The sequence below is a fragment of the Pungitius pungitius genome, chromosome 16 (genome assembly GCF_949316345.1).
Source record: "Pungitius pungitius chromosome 16, fPunPun2.1, whole genome shotgun sequence".
NCBI classification, from domain to species: Eukaryota; Metazoa; Chordata; class Actinopteri; order Perciformes; family Gasterosteidae; genus Pungitius; species Pungitius pungitius.
In genome coordinates, this window is record NC_084915.1 from 10344257 (window position 1) to 10371704 (window position 27448).

The 27448-nt window shown below is 41.8% G+C and overlaps 1 protein-coding gene across 2 annotated transcripts; it reads left to right on the forward strand.

Annotated features, from left to right (window-relative positions):
• caln2 (calneuron 2) lies at positions 1-26622 on the forward strand. Of its 2 annotated transcripts, none has more exons than XM_062558133.1 (6): positions 1-828; positions 9666-9786; positions 12101-12244; positions 14220-14332; positions 21449-21599; positions 23580-26622. In XM_062558133.1, exons 2-6 carry the CDS (start codon positions 9669-9671, stop codon positions 23705-23707), a joined length of 654 nt encoding a protein of 217 aa, XP_062414117.1. In that variant the 5' UTR covers positions 1-828; positions 9666-9668; the 3' UTR covers positions 23708-26622. The 2 variants fall into 2 exon arrangements, with proteins under 2 accessions (XP_062414117.1, XP_037323387.1); XM_037467490.2 differs by having other exon boundaries at positions 2-828; positions 9662-9786.
• Positions 26623-27448: the final 826 nt, after the last annotated feature.

A 27448-nucleotide genomic window follows, 5' to 3' on the forward strand; every position in this document is an offset into this window, starting at 1 on the left:
CACGCACACACACCTGCACAATGATCCCTCCGCTCACTTAACAGTCGCACCTCTGCTGCCTTGCACCCCTCCTACCCCAACTCCCCTCCACCCCCGTGTGCCCCCTCCCTTACCGGACCGGACCGATACATGGGTTAACTCTGCCACCGGGAGTAACAGAGATAAAGGCACCGGGAGCGTCGGGAGATCCCTGCACATCATTCTGCCTTTTTCTTTTGCCGATCTGCGCTCAATGGTTTTAACGGCCGCCATCCAGCGTTGATTCGACAGAGGACATTGAAATCAATCGTAATTCATATTTTTGGTGAGAGGTAAAACTGGCAGCAGCAGCAGCCCCGTTTTGTCAGACCCAGACCCGTGGGCGTCTGGGTGGCGTCCGTAGGGGCGAGCTGATTGGACGAAGATTTGGCGCTCTACCCACCAACTGCTTCTTCCCAAATTCTCAAGACATGGCGATAACAAGTGAGATGTAGAAAACTGATGGTAGTGGGTCTGGGCTTCATCTAAAACGGCCAGAATCTCCAAGCACCACCATCCTCTTCCTCCTCCTCCTCAAACCACTGGATGTTTTTTTTTTAAATATATTTTCTGAAGAACTACCTAAAAAGTGTGCAGCACATGACACATGGTGAATCCCCAAAGCAGGTCCCACACACAGACTGAATGAGTCCATCTTTGGCTGTCGCACGGACTCCCCGAGAGCGTGAGACGGATGCAAACAGACTAAACACACCTTTGCAATTCAAAACACCTTCAGCATCTCCGCCGACGGGGTTCTAACCGAGCCGGGCGAGCCTGACGCCGGGGAGCCAGTCGTTTCACAGGCAGGTAGGCTACACCCAGACCACTTTTTACTGTGCCACCTTCGGGTCGGTGCGTTAAAAAACGTGATTACCCGCAACCGACTGACAGACCGACCGCCCATGCGTCGGTACCGCTGACGGCCGTGGAGCCGCGCGGGCGACTGCACCTGTTGTAATCTCCCTAAATGTGTGTGCGTGGAAATAATACTATGTGTAATATGTATGTGTTCACAGCCTAGACAAGATGTGCTTCTTTTTTTTAATGGAGGACAACGCAGTTGTGTCTATTTGCGTTCAGTCGCTGTGCGGCTTTATTTCAACTGCTGCTCAACATCTCTTTCCAGCTGTTTCCGTGCGCGTCAGTGCGCGCTGCGTGGGTTTGATCGGTGTGATGGGGTGATTACAGGTCCACCACACGCGCGCTATCAGTGTAATTACAGTATAATCGTCTCAGCACACAGTAGGATGTACAGCACTCCGTCAACATACATCATGCTTTGACGCTTTTCAGCCGCACTCCTGTTCACGGCAGCAGCTCACGTATTGTTTTTTTTTCTGTGATAAAAGCCCAGTTGTGTTCATTCGCATTGACAGATGCTATAAAACTTCAAAGCCATAAAACGTGATCGCCAAATCTGTCACCTGCCAGACGTGCATCTGCCCCGGGGGACCCGCCTGTGCGCGCGACGGACGGAATGCGTTGTGCGTGTTGTTGGAGTACGTGCGTGGTATCGTGCAGTGTGCGTGCGAGCGTTTTTTGGAGGGTCGAGCGCATGTTTTTCATATTTTCGTTCTCAGTGCAATGGGATCGAGAATGTCGATCCAACTTGGAGCATCAGGCGGTGTGAGTCCAGCTATGCGCCAGATGCGCGCCGTGTGGCGCCTCACTGGGGGGGGGGGGGGGGGGGTCTGACTCTTCCCCCCGTCGGTTAGGACTCCTTTAACATCTAACAAGCGTCGTATCAGATCGCCAAAGGAAAGATCAAGGACACACGCGTCCGCATCTCCTCTCGCCCGGGCTCGTGCTCAAGTACCAGAGCTTTCCCACTGGCGTGGCGCGGTCACATGGAGCGTGCTGGATGACCCAGGTTGACCTCCGGGAAGAAACGTCTGTATAGGCGACAAGGTGGGCAACCCACAGCGCCTCTGTTGAGGAAATGTTTTAAGAGTATCCCCCCCTTGATGGGTCAGAGAGAGACAGCAGAGACAGCAGCTGTGTAGAGGCGGCCTGACTTGGCCCAAGGTGACTCCAAGAGGACACTGAAAACGTGACATTAGGCAGAGGGAGAAAGGACACTTTATTGTATTTCCATTACTGATTTTTAATTCAGATGCAAATCTAATTAGAAGCCATTTTTATAATTGGCCTGTTGAGGTAAGGCGTGTTGGTCTGTTGACGTGAGCAATTTGTCTTCCTTTTCCTTTTGTTGGGCAGTGTGGACTATTTTGAAAAATTACCCAGTTGGAGTTTGTCCGGTGCTTTTAACATTATATTTGGCAGGCGGCCTTATCTCCCCAACTGATGAAGAAGAGGGGCTCCAACTGACGTTTTTGTGGCTCGAAGTAAAAAGAGAATTATTTGTTGATTTATCTCGAAGTCCGTCTTGCCAGCTAACACATCCCACATCGGACGTCCTTGGGCAAAGTGAAATCACTGAGTTTTGAGGGTTGACGGCGGCAGCAACAAGCATGTGTTCTTTCATCTGGCACTGCCATCTTGTCTGGGCTGCTCGTGACGGCAGTGCTGTGCATGTCTGTTGGGCAAAACACGGTTGTTACCTTTCACCTCTTCTCTACTTTTGTCTTAATGCATTTTGCTCTATGGGGACAGAGGGAGGAGGAAACATGATTCTCCTCTCTTCATATTTCATTTTGGGTTCAATCTCAGGTGATCCCTTTCCCTTCATCTCAGTCACTTCCCTGTAGTCTGTGCATCAATTGGTTCTGATCCCCACGCTGCAGACTTGAAACTATGCCCCCTGGGGTGCAGGTGACCCCATAGTTCAAACACTGTCAGCCCAACCCAGTCTCCAAAAAAAGCGTGAAATGGCTACGTTGGTCCACCGTGATAAACGTAGTCATGTTACGTTTTCCCCCAAAATAACGTTACTATGTTACGTTTCTTTTGGCCCATTCATTTACATTGCTTTGCAAATAGGTCACGTGACTATCAAGTTTCCCGGTAGCGAAAAGAAAAACATGGCGGACGGTCAGCATAATCTCCGTGAAAAACACAATATTTTAAGAAAGCATCAGCATTTGTATGCATTTCGATGGCATTTCTAGCGAGAAGTATGCGTTATTCTTTCATAATCTTCTATCAGAGACTGTAGAAGACCTTCCGTTTATTCGTTTCTGCGAAGATTTGAGTGTCCCTTTGGCAAAGCGTGGCTACGCAACGCCTTTAACGGCGCATTATTAAAAAAACACTTCCAGTGGGGGCGTTACCGTAAAGAGGCGTTCAGCCTTAAAGCCACTAATCGCCAAACAAAACAAACTCAAAGCACTCGAATCACATTATGACTTTTTAAACATAAATTCCGTTATTTTTATGAGTTTTCAATGAAAGAATGCATCATTTCCGGGGGTAGGCATGCCCGGGACATCCCGAATTATGGGCAATTTTGATTTGTCCAGCTTTTTGACAGCTCCAGTCCCGACTTCCAATCACAGCCTCCTAAATCAATGACGCGCCTAAAACTCTCGGATCGAACATTACGTCTTGTTTACATGGGAAAGGGGGGCGGGGCTTCGCCCTCAGAGCGGAGCGTCATTTCTCGCTCCACACGTCTCCTCTTTTTACTGGCCAGGAAAACGGGCGATCTATCCCACGTGGGTCTGGCTCCATTCCATTGGCTCTGACGAATCCATAGAGAGGCGGGACTTATAATTTGCCCGGCAAACGGAGAGATTTGAGCTGCATTGCTTCCACTGTGCGTGAAGTGGCCGTGAGGCCTCCACTAAAGTCTCTCTCTATTTGTTCTGCTTTACTCAATAAAAGTAAAACCTTTACAGATATACTGTCCACACACTAGGCTAACATAATGGAGACTTCCAGGCTTCGTCCTTTATGTTTTATGGGGATAAAGCCCCTGTAAGTAGTTTTTTCCCAAGCAAATCTGAGTTTCTTCTTTTTTTGTGTGTCCCATACAAATATCAAAATATATATACTGATTTTCACATCCAAACACACTCACTTATGTTCCCTTTTATCATGACAACAAGAAATTTCAAGATATACCTTTTGCTTTCATAAATCATACAGTTTTAGTGTGTAAATGCCCAGCAGTGTACGGTCCGAGGGCCCCTATCGGGCCACTTGTTAGATGGGTTTGATGGGTTACCGACTAAAATATATGCCCCCACCCCCTAACTTGATTTAGGTCTGTTGCCTCAGGGTAACTTGTAAATATAATAAGTCAAACAAGCAATGTAAGCATTAAGAAAGTAGTGCATTTTGAGCACATTAACCACAAATGGATTCAAACATAAATTCAAAAATATTAAACAAAGAAATGAAATGACCAACACTGTATGTACAAAATCCACATACAAAACATGTAAACTTAAAGGGCTTGTTTGTGTCAAATTTTATGGCATACACATTCAACTGGCCTACAATAACCTGAAGAATGTCTTAAAATACTGAAGGGGGGGACATGATATCATTAGAAATGTTATGCCAGAGGGAGCACAGAATGTATTGTGGGGTGTTCAACAAGGAGGATTTTCAACCTCTACTATGTCTCCATCCTCATCTTGATCGACAGACTCACTGTCACTATCATCAGACATGCGTTATCCTAGTTTTAGTGTGTAAATGCAATTTCCAGCATGAGACCTAAAAAACGCCTACAGGAATAAAAGGGTTAAACCAGATACAACTTGCTTGTTTGACTTATTTGACTTATTATATTTACAAGTTTCCCTGAGGCAGTTAGGGGGTGGGGGCATAAATTTTAGTCAGTAACCCATCCAACCCATCTTAAAACTCAGTCGAAGGAGTCTAACGCCGGAGTCACAGGGTGCAACAAAACTCTGTAGTGAAAAAAGTGAAGGCCGAGGCATGCTGGGTGAGGTGCGATCCCGGCCCTTTTGGGACAGTGTTGTGCCTGAACGCGTTCATAAACTTGTTGATATTTTGGGCGAACGTGAACTCAACGTACTGTATTAATGCCCGATGAACGTCACTGTTCTCGTTCATTCTGGTGTCTATGAACGGCGCGTTCGTTCAGCTTAATGTTCAATGGGGTACCAGATTTCTATAGAAAACACACCATAAACGCGCATTAATAAGTGTAGCAAAGAGGCGGCGTATAATAATTTTAAAGAGTTTATGAAGTTACTGACAAGGTCGGTGAGGATGGGAGGAATCTGACCTTTCTTTGCAAACATTTGCACCTTAATGATTACTGTCCTGTTTTTCTTTTAATAATTCCTTATTTAAAAAAGACCATTTAAGCAGCATGTGTTTGAGAATGTAGTGTAGGGGTAAACTCTGCAACTGCTGCTAGTGTGGAGTGAATAGACAGCAACATAGCATCAAAGAATCATTAGGGAAATGCTGTCCCCTCAATGCTAATGTAAACCCTGGTTGGATAAGGATTCAAATTGGATAAGAAGATTAAATCTGATGCATAGCTTCAGTGTTAAAACTGATAAAATAATTGCTGTCTGTGGTTCTGGGCTGTGGCAATAATTTAAAAAAAAAATAGCTCGCAGCAACGTATGGAAAAAAAGAACTGAACTAGTTCATTTTTTGGAACCGTGAACTTAGTTCAAATATTTTGAATTATGAACTGAACTAGTTCCTTTTTAAAATTTGTAAACTAAACTTTGAACTAGTTAATGTAGAAAGTAAACTTTCCCAACACTGGCTATAGGACCCCGGAAGATGATGAACTATGCCTGGGAAGGGCGAAGCCATGCCGGTACGAGCATGATGTGCAAATTAGTCGTCAGATCAAAGTATAGTAGTGATAGACTAATCGAACCATCTAACAAGTGGCCCGATAGGGGCCCCCGGACCGTACACTGCTGGGCATTTACACACTGTATGATTTATGAAAGCAAAAGGTATATCTTGAAATTTCTTGTTGTCATGATAAAAGGGAACATAAGTGAGTGTGTTTGGATGTGAAAATCAGTATATATATTTTGATATTTGTATGGGACACACAAAAAAAGAAGAAACTCAGATTTGCTTGGGAAAAAACTACTTACAGGGGCTTTATCCCCATAAAACATAAAGGACGAAGCCTGGAAGTCTCCATTATGTTAGCCTAGTGTGTGGACAGTATATCTGTAAAGGTTTTACTTTTATTGAGTAAAGCAGAACAAATAGAGAGAGACTTTAGTGGAGGCCTCACGGCCACTTCACGCACAGTGGAAGCAATGCAGCTCAAATCTCTCCGTTTGCCGGGCAAATTATAAGTCCCGCCTCTCTATGGATTCGTCAGAGCCAATGGAATGGAGCCAGACCCACGTGGGATAGATCGCCCGTTTTCCTGGCCAGTAAAAAGAGGAGACGTGTGGAGCGAGAAATGACGCTCCGCTCTGAGGGCGAAGCCCCGCCCCCCTTTCCCATGTAAACAAGACGTAATGTTCGATCCGAGAGTTTTAGGCGCGTCATTGATTTAGGAGGCTGTGATTGGAAGTCGGGACTGGAGCTGTCAAAAAGCTGGACAAATCAAAATTGCCCATAATTCGGGATGTCCCGGGCATGCCTACCCCCGGAAATGATGCATTCTTTCATTGAAAACTCATAAAAATAACGGAATTTATGTTTAAAAAGTCATAATGTGATTCGAGTGCTTTGAGTTTGTTTTGTTTGGCGATTAGTGGCTTTAAGGCTGAACGCCTCTTTACGGTAACGCCCCCACTGGAAGTGTTTTTTTAATAATGCGCCGTTAAAGGCGTTGCGTAGCCACGCTTTGCCAAAGGGACACTCAAATCTTCGCAGAAACGAATAAACGGAAGGTCTTCTACAGTCTCTGATAGAAGATTATGAAAGAATAACGCATACTTCTCGCTAGAAATGCCATCGAAATGCATACAAATGCTGATGCTTTCTTAAAATATTGTGTTTTTCACGGAGATTATGCTGACCGTCCGCCATGTTTTTCTTTTCGCTACCGGGAAACTTGATAGTCACGTGACCTATTTGCAAAGCAATGTAAATGAATGGGCCAAAAGAAACGTAACATAGTAACGTTATTTTGGGGGAAAACGTAACATGACTACGTTTATCACGGTGGACCAACGTAGCCATTTCACGCTTTTTTTGGAGACTGGGTTGGTCAGCCTGTCCTCTTTCCTTTGCTTCTTTTCATTCCATTTGCACCCTTCCTCCCTCTCTCTTTCACACCTTTCTGTCTGTCTGTCTGTCTGTCTGTCTGTCTTTCTGCTACTCCTCTTCCTGCCCTCATCCAGGCAATGAGGCTTATCAGATGGAGGTTTTGCGCTAAAGCCTGTCCATGCCAGCGCTCCTGCCTGTCTCTGTTTTCACATGTAGAAAATAACTCCATCAAATATAAGGAGGGAGTGAAAGACAGATAGGAAAAATGTATAGATTTTTTTAAGGGTTTTTTCCTATGAGTGGGTGGGTGTTTATGTCAGTGGAACAATTGTGAGAGCATATGGGCTGTTCACATGCCTTCTTCTATTCAATTACATGACTTTTTCTTGCACCACATTTAACTGATACCAAACGTCATAAATCATGATATAAGCCAGTAAACCAACCAGTCTCTCCACCACTCCCAAAGGGGAGGAAATTATACATATACTACATACCCAACATCCACAGGTACGTTAACTTGTTGAACAGACATGACTAACGTATCCATACAAATTTAACCGTGTACGTGTATTATTACTCTACAACTTCTACAAAAGAAATAGATTATAAATATTGTGCCCATACGTATACGTTAACTATACCTGAATACATCTGCTGTATCTGCACATACATGCCTACACACCAATTTAGCAACCAGAAGAGCATCATACACATATCCCCAACATGTTTCCCTTAGTGCATCTGTGGATCCATTTTCTCTCTTTGTATTATTTATAAGTGTCATATTAACCTGTTGCTTCAAGTCAAATATTTATTTCCATCACTTTTCAATGAACAGGTTTGATGTGATGTTAGTTTAGGAGTAGACCTTTCTTCTTGTATCATCTGCTGTTGTGAGAAACTGAATAAAAAAGGTATGGAAGTAAATCTGTGCCATCGGGGGTTGAAATAAAAAGGTGATTGAATTTCTAGCACTGAATATTTATGCATTGAAATGATGTACCTGAATGTTTTTCAACATTAAAACACCGCAAAAAAAATCAAATTCAAGATGAGTTAAAGCCCCGTTATTATTGGACATGGCTACAATCCGAAGCCAAAGGTGTTTTGGGTGCTCGCTCCTTCAGCTTGACGCACGCTCCTGATCTTGAATCTAGAATCGATTGCTTTTGGGTTGAATATTGTAGCCTCCATTTCTTTTGCGGCTGAATATTTCAACAGTTTTTTTTTTTAGGTTGAATTTTTTTGCGGTTTTTTAATGTTGAAAAACATTCAGGTACATAATTTCAATGCATAAATATTCAGTGCTAGAAATTCAATCACCTTTTTATTTCAACCCCCGATGGCACAAATTTACTTCCATAAAATGTTTTTGGATGAAAAACAAGGCGGATTCGTCTCAGAGTATATTAGAGTAGAGGCACGGCCAATCTCCTCAGTGATGATTGCATTTACTCTTTCAATTATTTTGAGCTTGAAGTTAACGCCCCAAAATTTCAATGTCGTAAACCTGCTTCACATAGCACCTTAATTAAAGAGTATTTTAGAATATTTAGAGCTTTCAATGTTGCCATCAGCGATGAACAAGTGGAAAAGTCAGCAGACTTCTCAATGTCAGTTACACAGTAACATCTACATAAAGCTGTAACATCAACCACCTCAAGCACCTGAGACCTGATACTCACGTCTGCAAAACCTGTGCATGGTAAATACTTTAAAGGGGACTTATCCTGAACAACTCACTTTCAGTGCTGGTGGACAAACATTTAGGGTCTAGAGTGCCCATCATCCGCTTTCAAGATTACAAAACATGTGATTGAACAACCGCTTCTTAGGTCATATAGAGGAGAGGAGAGGACCGTGTTCCCAGAGAGCGAGACATTTCCACTTCTATCTCTATCTGTCCTGTCTGGCCGTGACACACTCACCGAATACTCTCGGGATCTATATCACTTCCTCTGGGACTTTCGGTTACCTCAACAGTTCATCATGTCCTATTGGCGGGAATATTACATGAAGCATATCGCCACGGTTGAACATTGCGCAGGGAAAGCGCTCAGAGGGACATCTCCCATGAATCTAAGTAGAGCTTCTCTCTGGCTGATTGATGCCCTGTTCAGCTACGAGGTCTCTTGGTTCCGGTGTCGGGTGGCAGCGAAGGGTTGAAGGAAAACAATGGCAAATGACAGGACTTTATTCCTTTTTGTTCCTGAATGCACTCTGATGCTATTTTATCAGAACAATGAACAACAGTGGAATCTCTACTGTGAATCCAATGAATTATAATGTGGTTACATAATTTGTCACTGTGATTCTGCCACGAGGAGACAGCGGTTTCTCCCCGGGAACGAGAAGTCGCAGAGTGGAAGGAGCAACGTTCCTCAAAGGAGCTTGTGTTTCTAAAAAGGGCTCACGGCCGCGTGGGTCGTCAGGTTTTGAATACACATACGCACGCTCTGAGACTCAAATCCCTCTCACCTGTAGTTTTTCTCGCTAACACAAACATTCATAGTGTATTTAGACAGTGTGTGTGTGTGTGTGTGTGATTACTTTGCAGGGAGAAGATGCCATTCCACCATGTGCGGGCGGGCCTGCTCTATCCCGACAACTACCTGAGCAGCTCCCTGACGGAGGGCAGCGAAGCCTTCCAGCTCAACAGCATCTCCACAGAGGAGCTGGGGGGTGAGTGTGCTTACAGAGAGCTTCATGCTGTTTCATGGCGGGGCTGCAGAGTAGAGTGTGAGGTGTGCTGGCAGTTCCTGTTTCACTACTGACAAAGCAGTAACAAAAGACTTTATTCTTCTCAGTTTTCCATTCAGCCATTTTGTCAGAGCTTGACTCGAAGCATTGGTTTCTAATTATGGTGCTTTTTGAATTAAAATCCATTACAGGGCTTGATTGACAGATATTAGATGTGTGGGACGAGGCCTGAAATAGGACACTATGTATTGATTTAGGTTTCCGGATTCAAGTTTTCAAACAATGTAAAATTGAAATGACAGGAACAGCGCTCAGAAAGGTCTTTTTTAGTAAACAGACTGTATGAAAATAAAACTGCACTTTGATAATTTGAGGTAAAGCACAGCCATATGTTTTGTCTGTAAACAACCCAAATCATAGACAAACTCCCCAATATTAAATGCAGCTTTACACAAGTATTTTATATAACATCTCAATACATTACATCAAAAATGACTTTACATTGGTTGCTTTGGAGGGAAAGAAGTAGCTAACCCTGACAATGAGCAAGGGCACGGGAGTGTGTTTGTGACTGATGCTGCTTATTTTTGTTAACACACAACTGGCCTTGTGCAGTTTGCTCGAATGAACTTTGGTATGAAGTACTTTGTAGCATAAATCTTTTAATCCAATGTCCCTTGCGTAAAACTCTATTCAACCCAGTTCACTCAAACAGTTGCTTTGGTGAGCTGAAAGCAGATCCGCTACAGTGACGGAAATGCCTCTACATCTTTAGTACGGTTGGTCTTTGTCCATCGAAGATAGTGCGGACCTGTGTAGAGCAATTCGGTAAATGGAATTTGAACTTCCAGACATCATGAGGAGGCATTATCTAAGCCCTGTCAACCACAGATCCAACGCAACCAAATGGACTCTTTGATGTGGACAAAATATCCATGGAGTTGGCTGCGAGCATTTGAAACCTCTTAATCCCACTTCAGAGAGATGCTGGAGGTTCTTCTGCGATCATCTGTTAGCGCAGATAGAAGGCTGCCTAATCACCCCTGTGTTGGATCAGTGCTGCCCCTTTCTCTGGTTTTGAGGCGTTTCATCAATCACAGTGAGAACAAGTACAGTCCTGGGGGGTTGAATTTATAATAGGCAGGGCCGTATGCTGGTACAGACACACAAACGCACACACGCTTTGCCACATAACCACAACCATCTTATTTGTACCTTTACGTCTCACTTTGTTTTGGGCGGCTGAATCCCAATCCCTTTCCTCTCACTTTATTCAGTGACAGAGGCAGTGGCTTGGATCTAGTTATCTTCCGTTTGGGATATTTACAATCTTAAATCCACAGCAGACGGAGTAAAGACAGTCATAGGAGGCAGATCTGATACTAATCCTAACCCTATCACAGGGGCGACATGTCAGGCGAGAAGGTTATTGACAATTTTCTGAATAAAGATTAGTCCTGGGTAAAGTCAAATTGAAAATCTGTAATCCAGCAGGAGGTTGCTCTTCTAAATTGTGTTTCTCTACAAAGATCTGCACCAGTGGCCAATGCCAACTGAAATAACGCCCTCTCCTGCCCCTGAAGTAAAAGAAAAATATTGGCCCACGAGAAGATGCTTAATAAAGACTTGCAAAGTCAGACGTGCAAAGTCTTTATAAAGTCGATAAGTTTGACCACCTCGACCGCAACCAAAAAGCTCCACCTGCGCTCAGAAAGAGCAAAGTGATTGGCAGGTAATTAGCCGGAGATTGACCAGGTCCTGAGAGGTTTGAGAAATTCTGCTGCACGAACACAGAGTTGCCGCATGAGCCGTGTGCATTTCCTGACAATTTCCATTTAGAAGCAAGCTTTTTATGTGGGAGGAGAGAATCGAAAATGATCTTGGCAGTCTGTTGGCAATTGTGCTACGTGGAGGGACTGATATGGACCCCTATAGGTTTGTTAAATACAATATGTAAAGGTATAAGAGAAACAAGGAAGGAACGAGAGGGGGGAGTGCAGGAAGCGAGCGCAGGGGTTCCCTTTGACTGGCTGAGGGAAAGGATGCCGCACTTCCAGTTAATGGAGAAGCCTGCCATCAGCACCAGGGAAGCACACTTCAGCACCGTCTACACACCTGCTATAATCTGACTCATCTCATTTACATCACTGGATGACTCAATGTCAAAGACTTTAAGCTACTACAGCTTGTTAAAATCAGTTAAAATTGGTTACTGAAATATGTCAGTATTCAAAATAAATGACATGCAGACGGCCTGACACACAATATCGTGTTACGTTGTTTGTTTGTCTTGCAGAGATCCGTGAGGCGTTTCGTGTCTTAGATCGTGATGGGAATGGTTTCATCTCCAAACAGGAGCTGGGTATGGCCATGCGCTCCCTGGGTTACATGCCCAGCGAAGTGGAGCTAGCCATCATCATGCAGAGACTGGACATGGATGGTAAGGCACCACACGAGGTGTACATGCGTTATAAAAGGCAGTTTAGTTACTTGTCTATTTCAAAATGATTATATATAAAAGAATGATATTTCCTTCCATTAAAAGCCAGCTGTATGAATATTCAAATTCTAATGTGCTGTAAATAAACATAAAAACATAAAAAGATAACACAAACATGTAAATTGATGCATTTCCTATTTGCTTGAGGCAAAACCAGATTTTGTGTTACTGTCACCCTCAACATTACCCTGCAAAACAGCCTTTAAACTGCCTTTACAGCAGCAGGTGGACAGTTGTGAAGAATAAACTCAATCGGAGACATTGAACGGAGGATGTGTCTGCTGCTGCTCCTTAAACTCCAGCCGTGCTTGTAAATCAACACAGGATGGAAATAACTATGAATTAGTCTTTAAATCACCACCAAGCTAGTCAATCTTTCAACTAGTTCTTATACCCCTGCTCTTTATTCCACAACTTGTGAAAAATGTCAAAGGTCAAAGCTAAAAGCTTTTTGCTTTCGCCTCGACGAGTCCCGTCCGTCTGAGAGCAGCGCTGCCATTTGTTTTCCGAGGGGAATATGTTCGAAGGCAGTATCGTCCACCTCTAACTTCTATCATCTCCATGACGGCGCTAATAAAGCACTGAAAGTCGTCCCAGCACAATTAGTTCAAGAATGTCAATTATCATCAAGTCTTGGACGCACAGTCCTTCAGATGATTCATTTTACTTCATTAAATCCCTGCTCTTGCATTATATACTTATAATACCCCTAAGGTTTGAGGCAAGTAGTCTTGAATAACAATATTATATTATGGTAATTTGAAGATTTATTTTTAGAGACTGCTATCAGGGTTTCAGAATAGAGAAACAATGTCGTAATGATATATGTATTACAAGGTAATGCCTCCTTTAAAAGGTCTGCAATTTCCTTGTCATTTCTTGATCTTTTCCGAGACATTTACTACAAACAGGAATTTGACACTGACTGTGAGGAAACAAAGGGATTTCCTTGAATAAACACCTCCAATAAAACTGACCTAAATACTATCAAACTCCAAATTCATCTTTAGATGTTGAAGTGCATGTTTGTCTGTTGACAATTGTCTCATTGTTCTCTGTTAAGCTTGGCCACGTTACACTAAAAGAAAGCAACAGGAGTTAATTATCATTGATTGGAACTGTATGGATATTGCCTCTGTCTTTCCTGTAATTAGTGCCAAATGACATGGTTCCACACAAGTGATGTTCTTGGGAAATATTCAGCCCCATAAAATAGAGCAGTATTTTACCACCAATACTAACACAGTAGCACTGTGACTTGTACAGTGCATCTAATGTCTCTGAAAAGCTATTTATTGGAAACAAACGAGCATCAAGTAACATTAAATAACATTGTAAAAGGGTGGCAATATCAATATCAGCAATGTACACCAATGTACAGTATAGTCTCTGGTGTTTGTGCAGCAAGCCATAAGACATGCTGTTGTGGGGATGTTCACTGAGCATTAATTCCACGGGACATTGGCTGTTGATTGTTGTCTTAAACAACATGCAGCAGTAGAATGCATAATGCAAACACAAGTTGTGTCCCTTGAATTTCAAATTAAAATGTTTCCTGCATTGTCACTGCAACACAAAATAACTATCTATAAACGCGATCTACAACCACACACACATGCACTGCTTTGCATTTAGGTGCAGACACCCTATTTAAAAGGTGAATTAGTGGTGATGATGCATGGGCGTTTGTCATGGATGAGGGATCATCCATCTGTTGATTTATCTCAGGATGCCTTTCTTTGATTCAGCAAGCAAATTAACTTCAGCATAAAATGCATTATTCAGCGCTTGTCTGCCAGCCTTCCTTTTTTTGTTTTTGATTTTTTATTGTTCCGGTAAGCCTCTCTACATGTCTGTGTGTGTGTGTGTGTGTGTGTGTGTGTGTGTGTGTGTGTGTGTGTCTGTGCGTGTGCAGGGGACGGCCAGGTCGATTTTGAGGAGTTCATGACGATACTTGGGCCCAAACTGCTCTCATCTGACAACAGAGAAGGATTCCTGGGCAACACCATTGACAACATCTTCTGGCAGGTGAAAGACAAAACCTTCTCCTCCACCTCCTTTTACTCCTCTTCCTCTCAACTCAGAACCATCACTTATGAGTTACATCCCCTCCGCGTCCTTTTTCCAACTCTCACTCACCTCTCACTTTGTATTTTAGCAGGCGGTTCAAGTTTTACATCCCTGAGCACTAACTCTATATTCTGCAGGGACTCTCTAAAATACACACACACACACACACACACACACACAAATAAACAAACAAACCCTCTCTGGCCCCCACCATTCTTCTGTTATCAGATAAAGAAGAAACCTTTTTTCTTCTTTCAACCCTCGGATCTCGGAGGAAAGGTGTATCTTGCCAGAATGAAGTGTGTTGCTTTTGAATAGTATGTTTGTATGTTTTGGAGTCTGGGTGTGTGTTTGTGATCCACAGTGTGGCAGAGGGCTTTACTATTATAAAGATTATAGCTTCTGTGCTTGTCTCAGTGGTTTTTAAGGCTAGCAGCTTAAAAAGCATTATAACAAGCTTGCTTTTTTTTTTTAATTGTTCCACTGGAGAAAGTGTGTTACTGTCAAAGTGTTTTTTTGCCTCTTAGGTAAGACATGCGACAATAATGAAAAGTGCAAGGTTTTGAGTGTGTGTGAGTGTGTTTGTGTGTATGTAGGGAGGAGGGTGAGGATGGCTGGTTGAGCAGACAGCTCTAAGGAAGCAGTTCTCTGCTTTCTTTGAGTCAAATAAGAGGAGAAACATTTAGAGTGTGACTCACTGAAATGAGGAGGTGTGTTTTAGGTTACAAACACATACCCTTGCCACATTTAAATTGTTCTTTATTGTGCAATTGCTGCAGGAAAAAAAGGTCCTTGCCATACACGAACGTCATTCCAAGGGAAATATTGTGTCACATTTTATAAATAGGACACATTCCATCTGAAGGAGGGATGGAGCAGGACGGGCTTCAGTGTGCAAAGCTAAAATAGATGAGAGAATAGAGAGGTAAGAGGGACAGTACGTCTCAAACAGGGAGAGTGGTGTTTGTTCAGGGGGGTGAAGGTTCCCCACATATAAGATACAGGAATTTGAAGGAAAATCACAAAGGAGGAGAGTGGGAAAGAACGAAAGAAGACATACGAGTGCTTGTGATTCTTGAAGGTCGCAGACAGTGTTCATCGGGGGTTGATTTAAAATATTCAAGCCCCGCGAAGAGAAAGACAGACTAAAAGAAAACAGGAAGAAGGGGAATGAAAAATGAGAGGCGGAAGACGAGAGAAAAGCGGGATATTAAATAAATTAAAATGAAAGAATATGGGAAGACGGAGGACAAGGGGTTGAAATGGTGGGAGGAAGTGTGTCTCTGGGGACGGCGGGCGCTGTGTTTTGTGTGTATTTTGTGTTTCTGTTTATATTTCGCAGACCTCATAGGGAGACTGCAAGAAGGAGAGTCATTATATTAAAAGGAGAAAGATAGAAGAAAAGGGGGCACATCATGGTGGATCATAATGATAAGGTTCACAATTGTCAGACGATGTGTTGCACAATAAAATGGAATGATTTACTTCTTCATAGGAACTGGAATTGGTAGTTCTTGATTACAATCAACACATTTTGTGTGTCCTGGTGATTGCATACTGCTTTTTCTATTTAGTGTACTCGAGATATATCTGCTGCTTCTGCAGGATGGAATGGGTAGAAGCTGCTCGGGAGATTTCGATATCTTCGATAACGGTAAATAGAAAGGGAAGCGTCACAAATGATGTAACAATGCCTTAAGAGGGAAACCAACAACTATCCTTGAGCCAAGATCTTTCTGGGAGTCTGAAATAGGGTTATCATGAACGTATAATGTATGATATCTCCCATTCGTTACATTTATATACAGGTGTATAGATACATTTAAAGCTACACCCCAAATGGTTTACTTCCCTCTAAATCTCACAAATGAACATGTTACTATATTGTTTTTTGACTTGTAGAAAAAAATGAAGTGTAAAAACGCTACGCTGTGTTTTTTCTTGGAGTCTTTGCTTCAAAGTGGTATCATAACGCTGAGATATTACTGCCGGCAGGCTCGCGATAATCCGGTTTCCACAGATAAACTAGGATAACCCTTTTCTTGGCTGTATCCGTAATGTTATCTTTGGTATTTTTCTATTTTGATTTTCCTTCATCATGTAGGTCTTTATTCACTGTTACAATCATTTTTAAAAGAGCAGCATGTTTGCGCATTCAGTAAACCTCAAGCAGCTTGCATAGCACAGACGTGCTAACACTTGTTAATGATGTTGATCAAAAATCATACTTTGCAAAACATTTGACGTGGAAACGAGTTTCAGTGAACTGTGGCATATATTTTCTATTACAGAACGTTCAGCCATAACAAACTTGAAATCCACAAAATAAACATGAAAATGCAGAACATCTGAAACACCATGAGAATCTATGGACCAGTTAGTAGTAGTAGTAGTAGTTATAACTGGCCAATGATTCGCTGTTTGCTTTCACTGAAAGTGATTTTTTCGCCATTAGCAGGCTCCAATTTTTGCATTATGGAAAGGACCCTATAAAGAAATAAAAGAAACGTCTTCATCTTTCACTTGCTTTGGCCTTTTTGTTATTGTGCCTCGCTTAAAGAATTCTCATTCTGAAAACGGCAGTGACAATGAGTAGAGAATGTTGCTCTCGCTCTGTGTCCTAATCACAGTTTCTCCCTAAACAACATGCACAGCAGGTCGTTCATGCTTTGATTGTATGTTAGCGCACGTGAGTGCGCCGCCACTATTATTCTGCAGTTACAGCTGATAACAGCGCCCGTAGCTGGTTGTTTACACTGTTAGCACTTTTAGCTGCTAGCTGGCGGCTCATCGTTAATTTATTGAAAAGTGTTGGGAGGCAATCCAGCCCGATCTTTGTTCTTGCACCCTCAAGCACTTGAAAAACCTACCGTGTCATTTATTTTGGCTTAAAACAGTCTTTCCAAGCAGCCAATTATGTCCTTTTATCTCTGCAGTGTGAAAATAGAACAGCGGGCTCTTGTGAACATCCACTCTGCACTCATTTGTGTCAAACGTCACGTTACAAATGTTAAAGGGGACATATTGTGGAAATTCCACTTGGACAGTGCTTCTACACATTAATGGGGCTTTCTGGCATGTCTACAAACCCCCAAATTGTGTATTCTTTTATGATTCCTGTAATGAAAGAATACAAATTAAGACAACCTGTTTGGATGTTCCGGGGTTTGCCTTCTTCATCAGACCCATAGGGAGTCCCTTAGATGGCCTTGGCCCCCCCACATCCTCCCAACACGCCGTAGCACTCAACCCTCAAAATGCGCTGTAGTCGGCTGCACAGTTACGCACATTTATATACAATGCGTCCCAGGCTGAAAAGGCACAAGAATGAAAGGGATACATTTGATGAATCACAAATAAGCATAATATGTCTCCTTTAAACTCAACTGTCAGTATTAATGAAAAGAGAGAAGGAAAACAAAGGTGGAGGAATCAGAATGGATTAGCCGGCCAGTGACAGACTTATCACTACTGTTTGCTATCTATTGACACAGTATGCAGTGTTCAGACCAGGAATGCCACATTTTGAGTAAAAAACAATATTAAAGAACTGCTTTTTGATGGTGGTTCCAACCAAACTTACCTTAGGTGTAATTAGTTTAACAGTGGTATCATAACAGCGACTGGGAAAGAACTTATTCTACCTTTGGAGTGGAACATTTTGCATTTAATCACATTTAATTGGGACTGATGTTGTTCCTGTGGATCTAATTAATCTATAATTTATTTTTTGATTGACTGTAACCTCTGCTTACTTTGTTAAGAATAACTTATCTCACCTGCAATGTTATACTAAGATCTGTCCCCAGCAACCTAACCCTGACAGCACTGCTGCGATCACGAAAAATAGGACAAAGATAGCACAGAATAAAGGAAACAATGCTTGCAGGTTGTCACACAGGTTGTCACTCTTCTTTAAGAGAAGGGTGAGAAGACGGAGGCTGAGCACCTGTTCTTCTGACTTCCGACTGTGTCCTGGCTCCACGAGTATGTGACCAGTCTATCTGACAACGTGCCGTAAAACGCAGACATGCAAAATGCATGAAAATAAAAACAGTGGTTAGTGGTTGATATGAATGTTGTAATTTTGTTACCTCCCACAGCTCCGGGGGAGGTTGGTTTCCTTGTCAACTTTGGGCTGGGCCCGACATGAGACTAACAGTGAGGTTGTACCCATGGGGAGATTTTCTTTTTATAAATGTGTTGCAATCAAGAGCTGTGGTGAGTCTGCGTCCATCGGGATCTGAAACTTCTGTTGTGCAGTGTTTTTTGCCAGCCCCCTATTGGCAGAGAGCGCTCTCAAGGCACAACACGTTCTGAGTGTTTGTCTTATAACCTCAAAAATCCCCCACTGCAAAATGAAAAAAAAGAGAGTAGGATATAAAGGAGATGCTCTTTTGATGCTGCTGCAGTGTCTTGTTAATGTTTGCTCCGTGGCTACCGATTTAATTCTTATCATTATTACTACTATATCTTGTGTGTTCATTCTAGAATGTTCTATTTTGTATTACTTTCCTCTTATTTTTATCTCATCCTTTGTGTCTTTTTCCCTGTTTTGTGTGTAAAGCACTTTGACCTACATACAGTGCAGTGCAGGTACTAAACAAATAGAGTTCATTATTTTATTGTTGTTGTAATTAACTCATTTACTTCATTCCATGAGGACAGGCAACCTCTTAGGTCTACGCATCCCTTTTTAGTCCCTGTGTGTGTGTGGTTGTGGGTGCGCATGTGTGTGGGTGGATGTGTGTGTGAATGTGTACCGTGAGTTAAATTATTAAAAGGTGGCTGTTCCAGTGCCGTTTTTGTTTCAGTGCTTCAAATGTGGAACATTTTGCTCCAGATTCCATTTTATCACATCAAATTGTGACTAATTTTGATAAAAAAACGAACCTGAAATACAGAATACAGATAAGACCCAGCGAGCGCAGAATAAAGTACAAAGGCTTGCAGGTTGTCCATCGGGGTGACTTTTTAGAGAGGGGTCACAAGACAGAGCAGGTGGACAACTGGCAAAACAAGCTTGTTTGGTACCAGGGCTCAAAGGATTAGACGGGAGGGACTGAGGGTAAGCACCTGTTGTTCTGATTGATGTGTCCTGGCTCCTTCAGTATGTCACTGGTCACTGGTCGCCAAGGGCAATAAGCCTCGTTGAGACTCCAGGCAAAAGACTGTGTGACCGAGTAAGTAAATGTGTGAGAATTGGGAATTATTTTCAGTTTTTCTAGTTACGTGGTTATAATGTTCGCATTTGCATGTATATTATTTATAACTTTTATTTTCCGCCGCACTATTCCTGACTGTATCGTACCTCATTAATGTTTCTGATCATGTGGCCTGGAACACGCCAAGCCGACGGTCGGGCAGTTTTCCTCAGTGTCTCCTCAGTGTCTCCTCAGTGTCTCCTCAGTGTCTCCTCAGTGTGTTCCGCACCGTGGGCCGAATTTGGTCCTCGTCGGCCTTGTAAGTGAGAATCGGCTTAGTGTGACAGGGCAACTTTGGACCCAGACGCTGCCGGTTCTGCCGTCTGCTCACGTCGTGTGTTCCAGGCTTAACTCATACTGGTTTTCACTTTGATCACTTGGGTTAGCTTTAGTGCAGAAAGTAGCCTAACGAGCGCCCTCAGGACAACCGCTAGTGATGCACCGGGTTCAACAAACTGGTTTTCTCTCTGTGGCTATCCTTCGCCGACCAAGTAGCGGCCCCATCGTGGCTTTTCCCCCATGTGGACAGACAGGAACATTGCACATCCTCTGTGCGCCTGCTATGTCCATTTTGAAGATGAATTAAAGATCACATTCTTGTCTGTACGCAACAATTGATTGGATTTTGGAAAAGGTCCATACAATTTATGATGCAGACCCTTTTAGCCATGCTTTCATGTTTTTGGGGTCTGAAGAATTTTCTGTCTTCATCTTCTGTCACTTTTGCTTCTTTGCTATTCAAAAAACCAAGCCCATTGAAAACAAAAATACTATTGATTTTAGGCTGTTTTTTTATTTCACTCTTGTTACCAAATAGTGTTCTGCATACGACGGAGGGAAGAGTTGACAAAACATGCATCAAAATCTGTACATGTTCATACACAAATGAAATTATTTTCCTATAAACTGCATATTACGTTTCCTATGAATGTTTTGTGTTTGAGCATGTGTGTTCATCCATGTCAGAACTGCAGTGTGATCACATGAAAAAAGACACTAAATGCCAGCACTTTATAATTGTTAATTAATAGGAATATTAATAATTGCCATGCTTTGGGACTGCAGATTCTTGTGTTAAAATGAGCGTCTCATCACCATCACAACTCATCTTTACTTCTACAGTCTCCACTCTCTGTTTTGTCCATCTGTGTCTCCCACTACTTCTTCTCATTTGCTATGACCTCACCATACTTTCCTATTTTCATCTCACAGGACTGTCTTTTTCTTTCTTTCTCCCGATAAAAACCCCCAATTGACTTTGTGTGTGGCATCGCCTGCCCCAGCATGTCCATCTGTTGTGCTAAACCAAGCGACTGATTGTATTTGAGACTGTCACCGAGGTAAATAATCTCGATATAGACGCCAGTGGGTTTGAGGATGGCATAAGCAAGTGAGTCCGTGGGTTTTAGTGTGTATCAGCTGGGGCTTGCACAGGAAGAATGGCAGACAGGGAACAGGATGCCGGCTAAGATTCAGATTGTGTGTCAAAGATTGGTCAATCCCGTTAATCATTTTAGAGACTGAGTATATAACCACTTAAGGGGGGTAAATGTGCCTGAATTTCCTTTGCCACTGATGCATCTATAGTGCTTGCATACACACAGACACACACACTGGTTTGTATACTGATCCAGTCACCCATAAAAACTGTAGCACTTCGAATGATATGAAGGCATCATGCTGCCATTACATTACAACTGACACCTTTCCGACTTCCATACTGTACCTGTAAATCTCTCATTTGGGCAACAAGAAACAAACTCATTCATGCCATAAATTCACACCTCATGCTTATCTTCTATATATATCTGCCAATTTGTGGATGACTCTGCCTCTACATTGATCACACCCCCCCCCCACTCCCCTGCAGTTTGACATGCAGCAGCTGTCTCTTGATGAGCTGAAGCAGGTGCTCTTCCACGCCTTCCGGGACCACCTGACAATGAAGGACATAGAGAACATCATCATCACCGAGGAGGAGAGCCTAAATGAAACAGGGAACTGCCCTGAGTATGAAGGAGGTGAAGAAGCTGTTTTCATGGAAACATGACATTGCTTTATATACTTTATTTAGATACATCAGGTATCTATATACTTATAGAAAATAGGTTCCAATGTAATTAATACTGAGCTAATTAAACATATCCATGAATGTTTAAATTGTAAATCTAAGTAAGTAACTAAGCGCTCAGACTGGAGGTGTTTTTGCTTCACCTAAAAATGCCGTCCATGGGGCAAAAATGTCACTACTTATTGGTTATAATAAATCAATAAAAAAAAATGAAAGACATCGGTGGACATGACCAGTCACACCTCTGAAGCTCACTGTTTACCATGCACTAGTTTGCTCAACCTCAAGAAGGTTAAGAAAGGTAAGCATGCACAGCGACAGTATTGAAACTTGTTTTAGTTCAGAAAGTTATGGACACTTTTAATTTAAACTTTTACCTCACATTCTTTGAAATAACTTATCTACATCGTGCTTCAAAATATTCAAGGTGAGATTCGGCATTTTTAATCTGCTGCTCTACCAAAATGAATATCCAACAGGGAGATCCTGAAAGCAAGGTCAACAATTTCTGAGGCACAAAGGAAGAAAAAACAGATGCAAGATTTAAAAAACAAAATAGATTAGTCTCAAGGTAGTGTATTGCATGTATTTAGTTGAATTTTAAAGTCAGTGTTTGAGAGCAAAATAAATACACAAAAGGCCTTTTTTCTTAGGAAGTAAGACCAATTTTTACTGCTTTCGAGGGGTGTAAGGAAAACAAACTAAATCCGACCCCGTGTCAGTTACAGTAAGAAATTGCCTTCCAGCTGCAAAACATCCAGTCAAACAGTAAAAAAGTAAAGACAGATCGTACTGGCCCGAAAACCAGCACATTCTTAATTAATGAATCCATTGGGTTCCGGCCCAGAGTCTCTGGGAACCTGAAGAGAGACAGCTGGGAGGAGAGGGAGAAACGAATCAGAGACGGGACAGTGAAGGGAGAAGTAAGAGGCTGAAGAAGGGATCAGGGAATTGCTGGCTCTGCGTTCTCTTTTACAAAGTTTCGGTTGTTGGGGGAAGGAGTAAGTGAGAGGAAACCGCTGAAAGGATTTGAAAGAGGAGAAGCAGAAAGAGGAAGAGGTAAAGAGCCTCTCTGCTAAGTAACAGTTGATTTACTCCCTACATTTGACCCTCTTCCCACATCCTCAACTTCCCTCTTAAATGCTTCCGCCCCATCGTCCGTCGGGACTTTCACAGTCCCTCTTAGATCCACAACTCAAGGCTCTGAGTTGATTTATTGATGCAGTGTGTGATATAACAAACTGAGACAAGGAGGCTGACAGGGAGAAACATTTTGGCTCTTGCTGTTTTGGCGACACATCTTTTCACTCTGCTGACTTTTAGCCTCCGCAGACAACAGAACAGAAAGGTTCCACGTTCCACTCCTCCCCTCTTTGTTTTGCTGCATCATCAAAAGTACCTGTATGTGCATGTGTGCACGTAGTTTAAGCGTTGGAGATATTGCCAACATTTTTGAGACGCATGTTAAAAATATATTCCCCATCTTTCACAAGGTCCATTTACTAGCTTTTTGACTGTATCTATGTAAGATTCATAATTTTAGCCATGACCCCTAACTCTGTTAAAGGATGGTCACTGATATGAAATGTATTTGGCTTTATCCAAGGAATCTGCCTATCAGCACCTTTTAAAGTACACAAATTCATACGTCACAACTTCTCAACAACAATCCCAAAACAAGTGTCAAATCAGCTTGTTATATTTCTATCGACTTCTTGGGAGTCTTGCTATTATTTTCTTCTGTTCAAATTAAATGAGTAAATTGATTTCTTGCTAAATGGCCATTGGTTTGTTCTTGTAGGCAGATTTATTTCAACCCTTTGGACAGAGCCAGAATAGCTCGTTCAATTGATTCACTAATGGAGCCACAAACTGGGGATAAACAATAACAAGTAAACACCTGTCTCTTTTGTTCTTTCACTCCCCTCAGTCCATCCTAAGAAGAAGAATCGCCAGACGTGTGTCAGGAAAAGCCTGATCTGCGCCTTCGCCATGGCTTTCATCATCAGTGTCATGCTTATCGCAGCCAATCAGATGCTGCGGAACGGCATGGAGTGACCGATTGCACTGTGAGCTTGGGGAGTGGATGGAACGGCCACGACCTCACATCTCGTCTCTGTAGCCAAAGCAGGACCAGCCACAACCCCCGAGCACTTCTCTAAACCATCAGTTGAGTTTTTTTTTGTTGTTGTTTAATTTAACCTTAACTTATTGAAGCGAGTGATATGAAGAAAGGTATATGTGTTTGGCACTGAAGATGTCACCATGTAGAGTTACCGGGCTTACTGGTCACAAAGAAGAAGTGGAAAAATAATTGTGTTTTTATATAAACAGTGAAAATTAATTGAGCATATTATTTTGACCGCCCTTCAAATTTGATTTTCTAGTAACCGAAAATGTTCATAAGGTGCTATGAGCCGTTCCTTATTTCAAAATCAAATTTATTATGGACAACCGCATATTTCCAATAGAGAAGTAGCGCTGAATGTGAGTGAATGTTGGTGCTGAATGTTGGTCAGAGTATTTAAATGTATATCAAATCACTCACATCTCATATAATGTTTAAACATAACTCCTTATGTGGAAAATGGACTAACTAAATGGACTAACTAAATGGACTAACTCGATAAGTCCACTTATCTAGGGGCACAGAAGTCTTTCTGTATATCTAGGAGCACAACTCAATCCTCAGTGGGGAATCAGTTAAGAACCATCACTGTCCCCCTGTCTGTGCTATTAAGTCTTGGCATTGATTGATTGATTGATTAATCCCTCACCATTTGTGTGTGTGTGTGTATGTGTGTGTGTGTGTGTGAGAGAGAGAGAATGTACAGGATGTAAGCTCAGGCTGTCTGAGAGGTTAAAAATGTATTAAAGTAGAGCTCTGTTTTTGGTCGTTAGTTCGACCAGATAGATTATAATATTGTTGATAATGTGTTAAATAGAAAATATTTCACCTCAGCATCTCATATTGTGGTGAGTATAAACCGCACAAACAGCATGCCAGTTTATATACTGCCATATCAAACTTTAAACTAACTCCCATGGATTTCTCTGTATATATATATAATGTAGTCCTTGTTGTGTGTGTTTCTTTTTTCTCAAGCAGAATGTATGAAGGGTAGAAACTAGTGAGATAATTCAGGGATATACAGCAGAGCTTCGGCATGCTGGAAGAGCAGCTGTTTTCTTAGAAAAGGTTGCAGTCTAGTGGTTAAAATGAGATTTGCATCGAAACACTTGAACAGCCACGTTTACAAAGTGATTTCGGAATTTGAGAACAACTCCGATGTATTTGAGCTCGGGATTTGTGTTCTGCCATTATCACTCGAGCCCTTTGGTCTGTGTAGGTGAACATTCACTATTTTTAATGGCAAAACAACACATTTTTCCCCCCACAACCAAAATTGTGCTGTCGTACCAGTTGATACAGCTCAGGATTGGATGAGAAATGGAGGTGACTGCTGCAGTTGGTGTGATAGAATGTGTTGGATCTGGCCTCATAGCTGGGTTTTATGGTTTAGACCTGATAGCGCTACAATTTTAGAAACCACATAGTGGTGACAACATTTCAGAAATACCTTGTAGGAGTTTAGAGATCATGTTCCTCCTCTTTTATAATGCCGTTGAACATGCCAGGTAAACTTCATTGTTTATCTATTGGCATTGTAATTACATTTTCATATTACGGTAATGTTTTCCAAAAAAATGTTTTATCAAACACATTTAAAGAGTTTCTAGGATTATTTTGTGATATCAATAGATATCATAAACATATTTTCATTAATGTCGTGAGAATTATTTTTTCCCGGTCCAATGTTGATGCCATCTTTGAAATACAGTGTTAGTTCATAATTATTGCAACATTATGTGTCATAACAGCAACATGTGGATTCCTAAATTGCACGGTGCTCCGGTTTGACATGATTGGATCTAATACCTTGAAGCCATTATTTATTCTTCTGTCTGATGATAACCAAACTATATATTTCAATCATACCAATGTGCAGCCATGTGGGTTTATACGCTGTCCGGGTAAGACAAATCATAAATTAAAAAATAGCTTTGTAAAATCAAGTATGGCAGTGAAAAGGTCTCTTCATACTGTAAATCAGTATGCATGTTTTCGCGTCCTTGAACAACAGGGTAATCCATTTAATCTTTCTTTATTGTGGCACTGCCCTGGTTGTACTACTCCCACAGATTTGACTTTCCAGTTAAAACGGTAATAGCCATTTCTTTTCTCAAATTTCTACCAGCTATTAATCAAATCAGAGTGCAGGAGGGGGCATTTTTATGAATATGCAAATACAAGGTCACATCGTCATCATCTGTGTTTCACGTCCTCTGGGTTAGAAGACTGTTGGCCTCACTGTGGATGGTTAAAACTGACATTGGATACAATTAATGGTGTGTTTTATTCACATTAGTTTTTATTGAATGTACTCACTGCCTCACTGTCCTGCATAAACTGCTGTATGATGTACGCACCACTGATCCCTGTCAGTCAGTTTGTGGCTTTGATAATTGTCAGCACATTGTTACCAACGGAATTGGTCCTTTTGAAACCAGCATAGACCACTTTATCTTTGCAATTCTCTAATAACGGTTCCTATCAGACATCCTTGCAATGGGAACTTATTTGAAAAAGCTTTCATCAACACTTTTGAAGTTCACATTATGATACTGTACATCTTTAACATGACGGAATTGCTTCATGATTTTCATGTTTTTGACAGTTGCTTTGAAGATATGTTCTTACCAAAACATGTTGTTATCTTGTAGATTATGTAGAGATAAAACTAAACACAAATATGTAATCCAACATTGGCATGCTGCTTTGAAAAGGATAAAGAAAACAGCAATAGTTGCCAACCAAATGGATTTATAAAAATGCAAATAACAAGTTTAAAATGTTAAATCTAAAAGAAATATATCCATATATGTTTATGCAATAAAACCTTGTTTTTATAGAAACCAAAAGCATCTGTATTTATTTATGAAAGATTTTTATGCACTGGGATTTTGACATTTTTTAACTAGTAACCAAACAATATTTCTCAATACTATAAAAAGGTAGAGCATTAATCTATAAATCTTTAAAACTACACATAACTTTGGGCTTTTTATAAGCTTGTGAGCAGGGACATTTTCATACAGTATAAAGTAGGCTTGTTGCTTTACTTGTCACTTGTTTTCCTCCTCACTGTGTCATTTTGAATACTAACCCTAAAAATAGGATGACAACACAGCATGGTTTTTACCAAGCGCCCTTTACTGCAGTTTCTCCATGCAGGTACCAGAGCGCGCATAAAGGAGCTGGGAGCCAGAGGAACATCCCCTTCAAGTGTAGAAAGCTCCCTTATTACCTTTACACAATCCGTGAAGGTCGTGTAGCACTACAAACAGATTTGCTTTCTGTAGTGTAACCGTTTGGCATTTGTGACATACATGAACACAAAGGAAACCCCTCCACCACTGGGCTTTGCATCCCAAAATACTACAGCTGCATGCACGGTGTGAGGATTTAAGGTCAATTTGGTTGACATTTCTGAAAAAGGAGCGTCCTATGGAGCAGTGTACACATCAGCCCTTACTCTGAATCGTAATAATTAGGGAGCATAGGTCAAACACAAGTGAGAAAACACTCACATCAGATGCCCCTGACCCACATTATCTTTCAGAAAATGAACCAAAACCCTGCATTAAGTTAACAAAAAAGTCATTATGATAAGTACCATGGCCCGGGCAGACATTAAAAGCTTCCCTCAATCACAAAAGCTTTGGTCTGTTTTTTTC

What these genes read in the sequence shown, in the direction of transcription:
- caln2 (XM_062558133.1), top strand. Translation starts at nt 9,669, where the DNA reads ATGCCATTCCACCATGTGCGGGCGGGCCTGCTCTATCCCGACAACTAC. An exon ending in TTGACAACATCTTCTGGCAG is followed by an intron (nt 14,333 to 21,448) that starts GTGAAAGACAAA and finishes ACTCCCCTGCAG; the next exon opens with TTTGACATGCAGCAGCTGTC. An exon ending in CTGCCCTGAGTATGAAGGAG is followed by an intron (nt 21,600 to 23,579) that starts GTGAAGAAGCTG and finishes CACTCCCCTCAG; the next exon opens with TCCATCCTAAGAAGAAGAAT.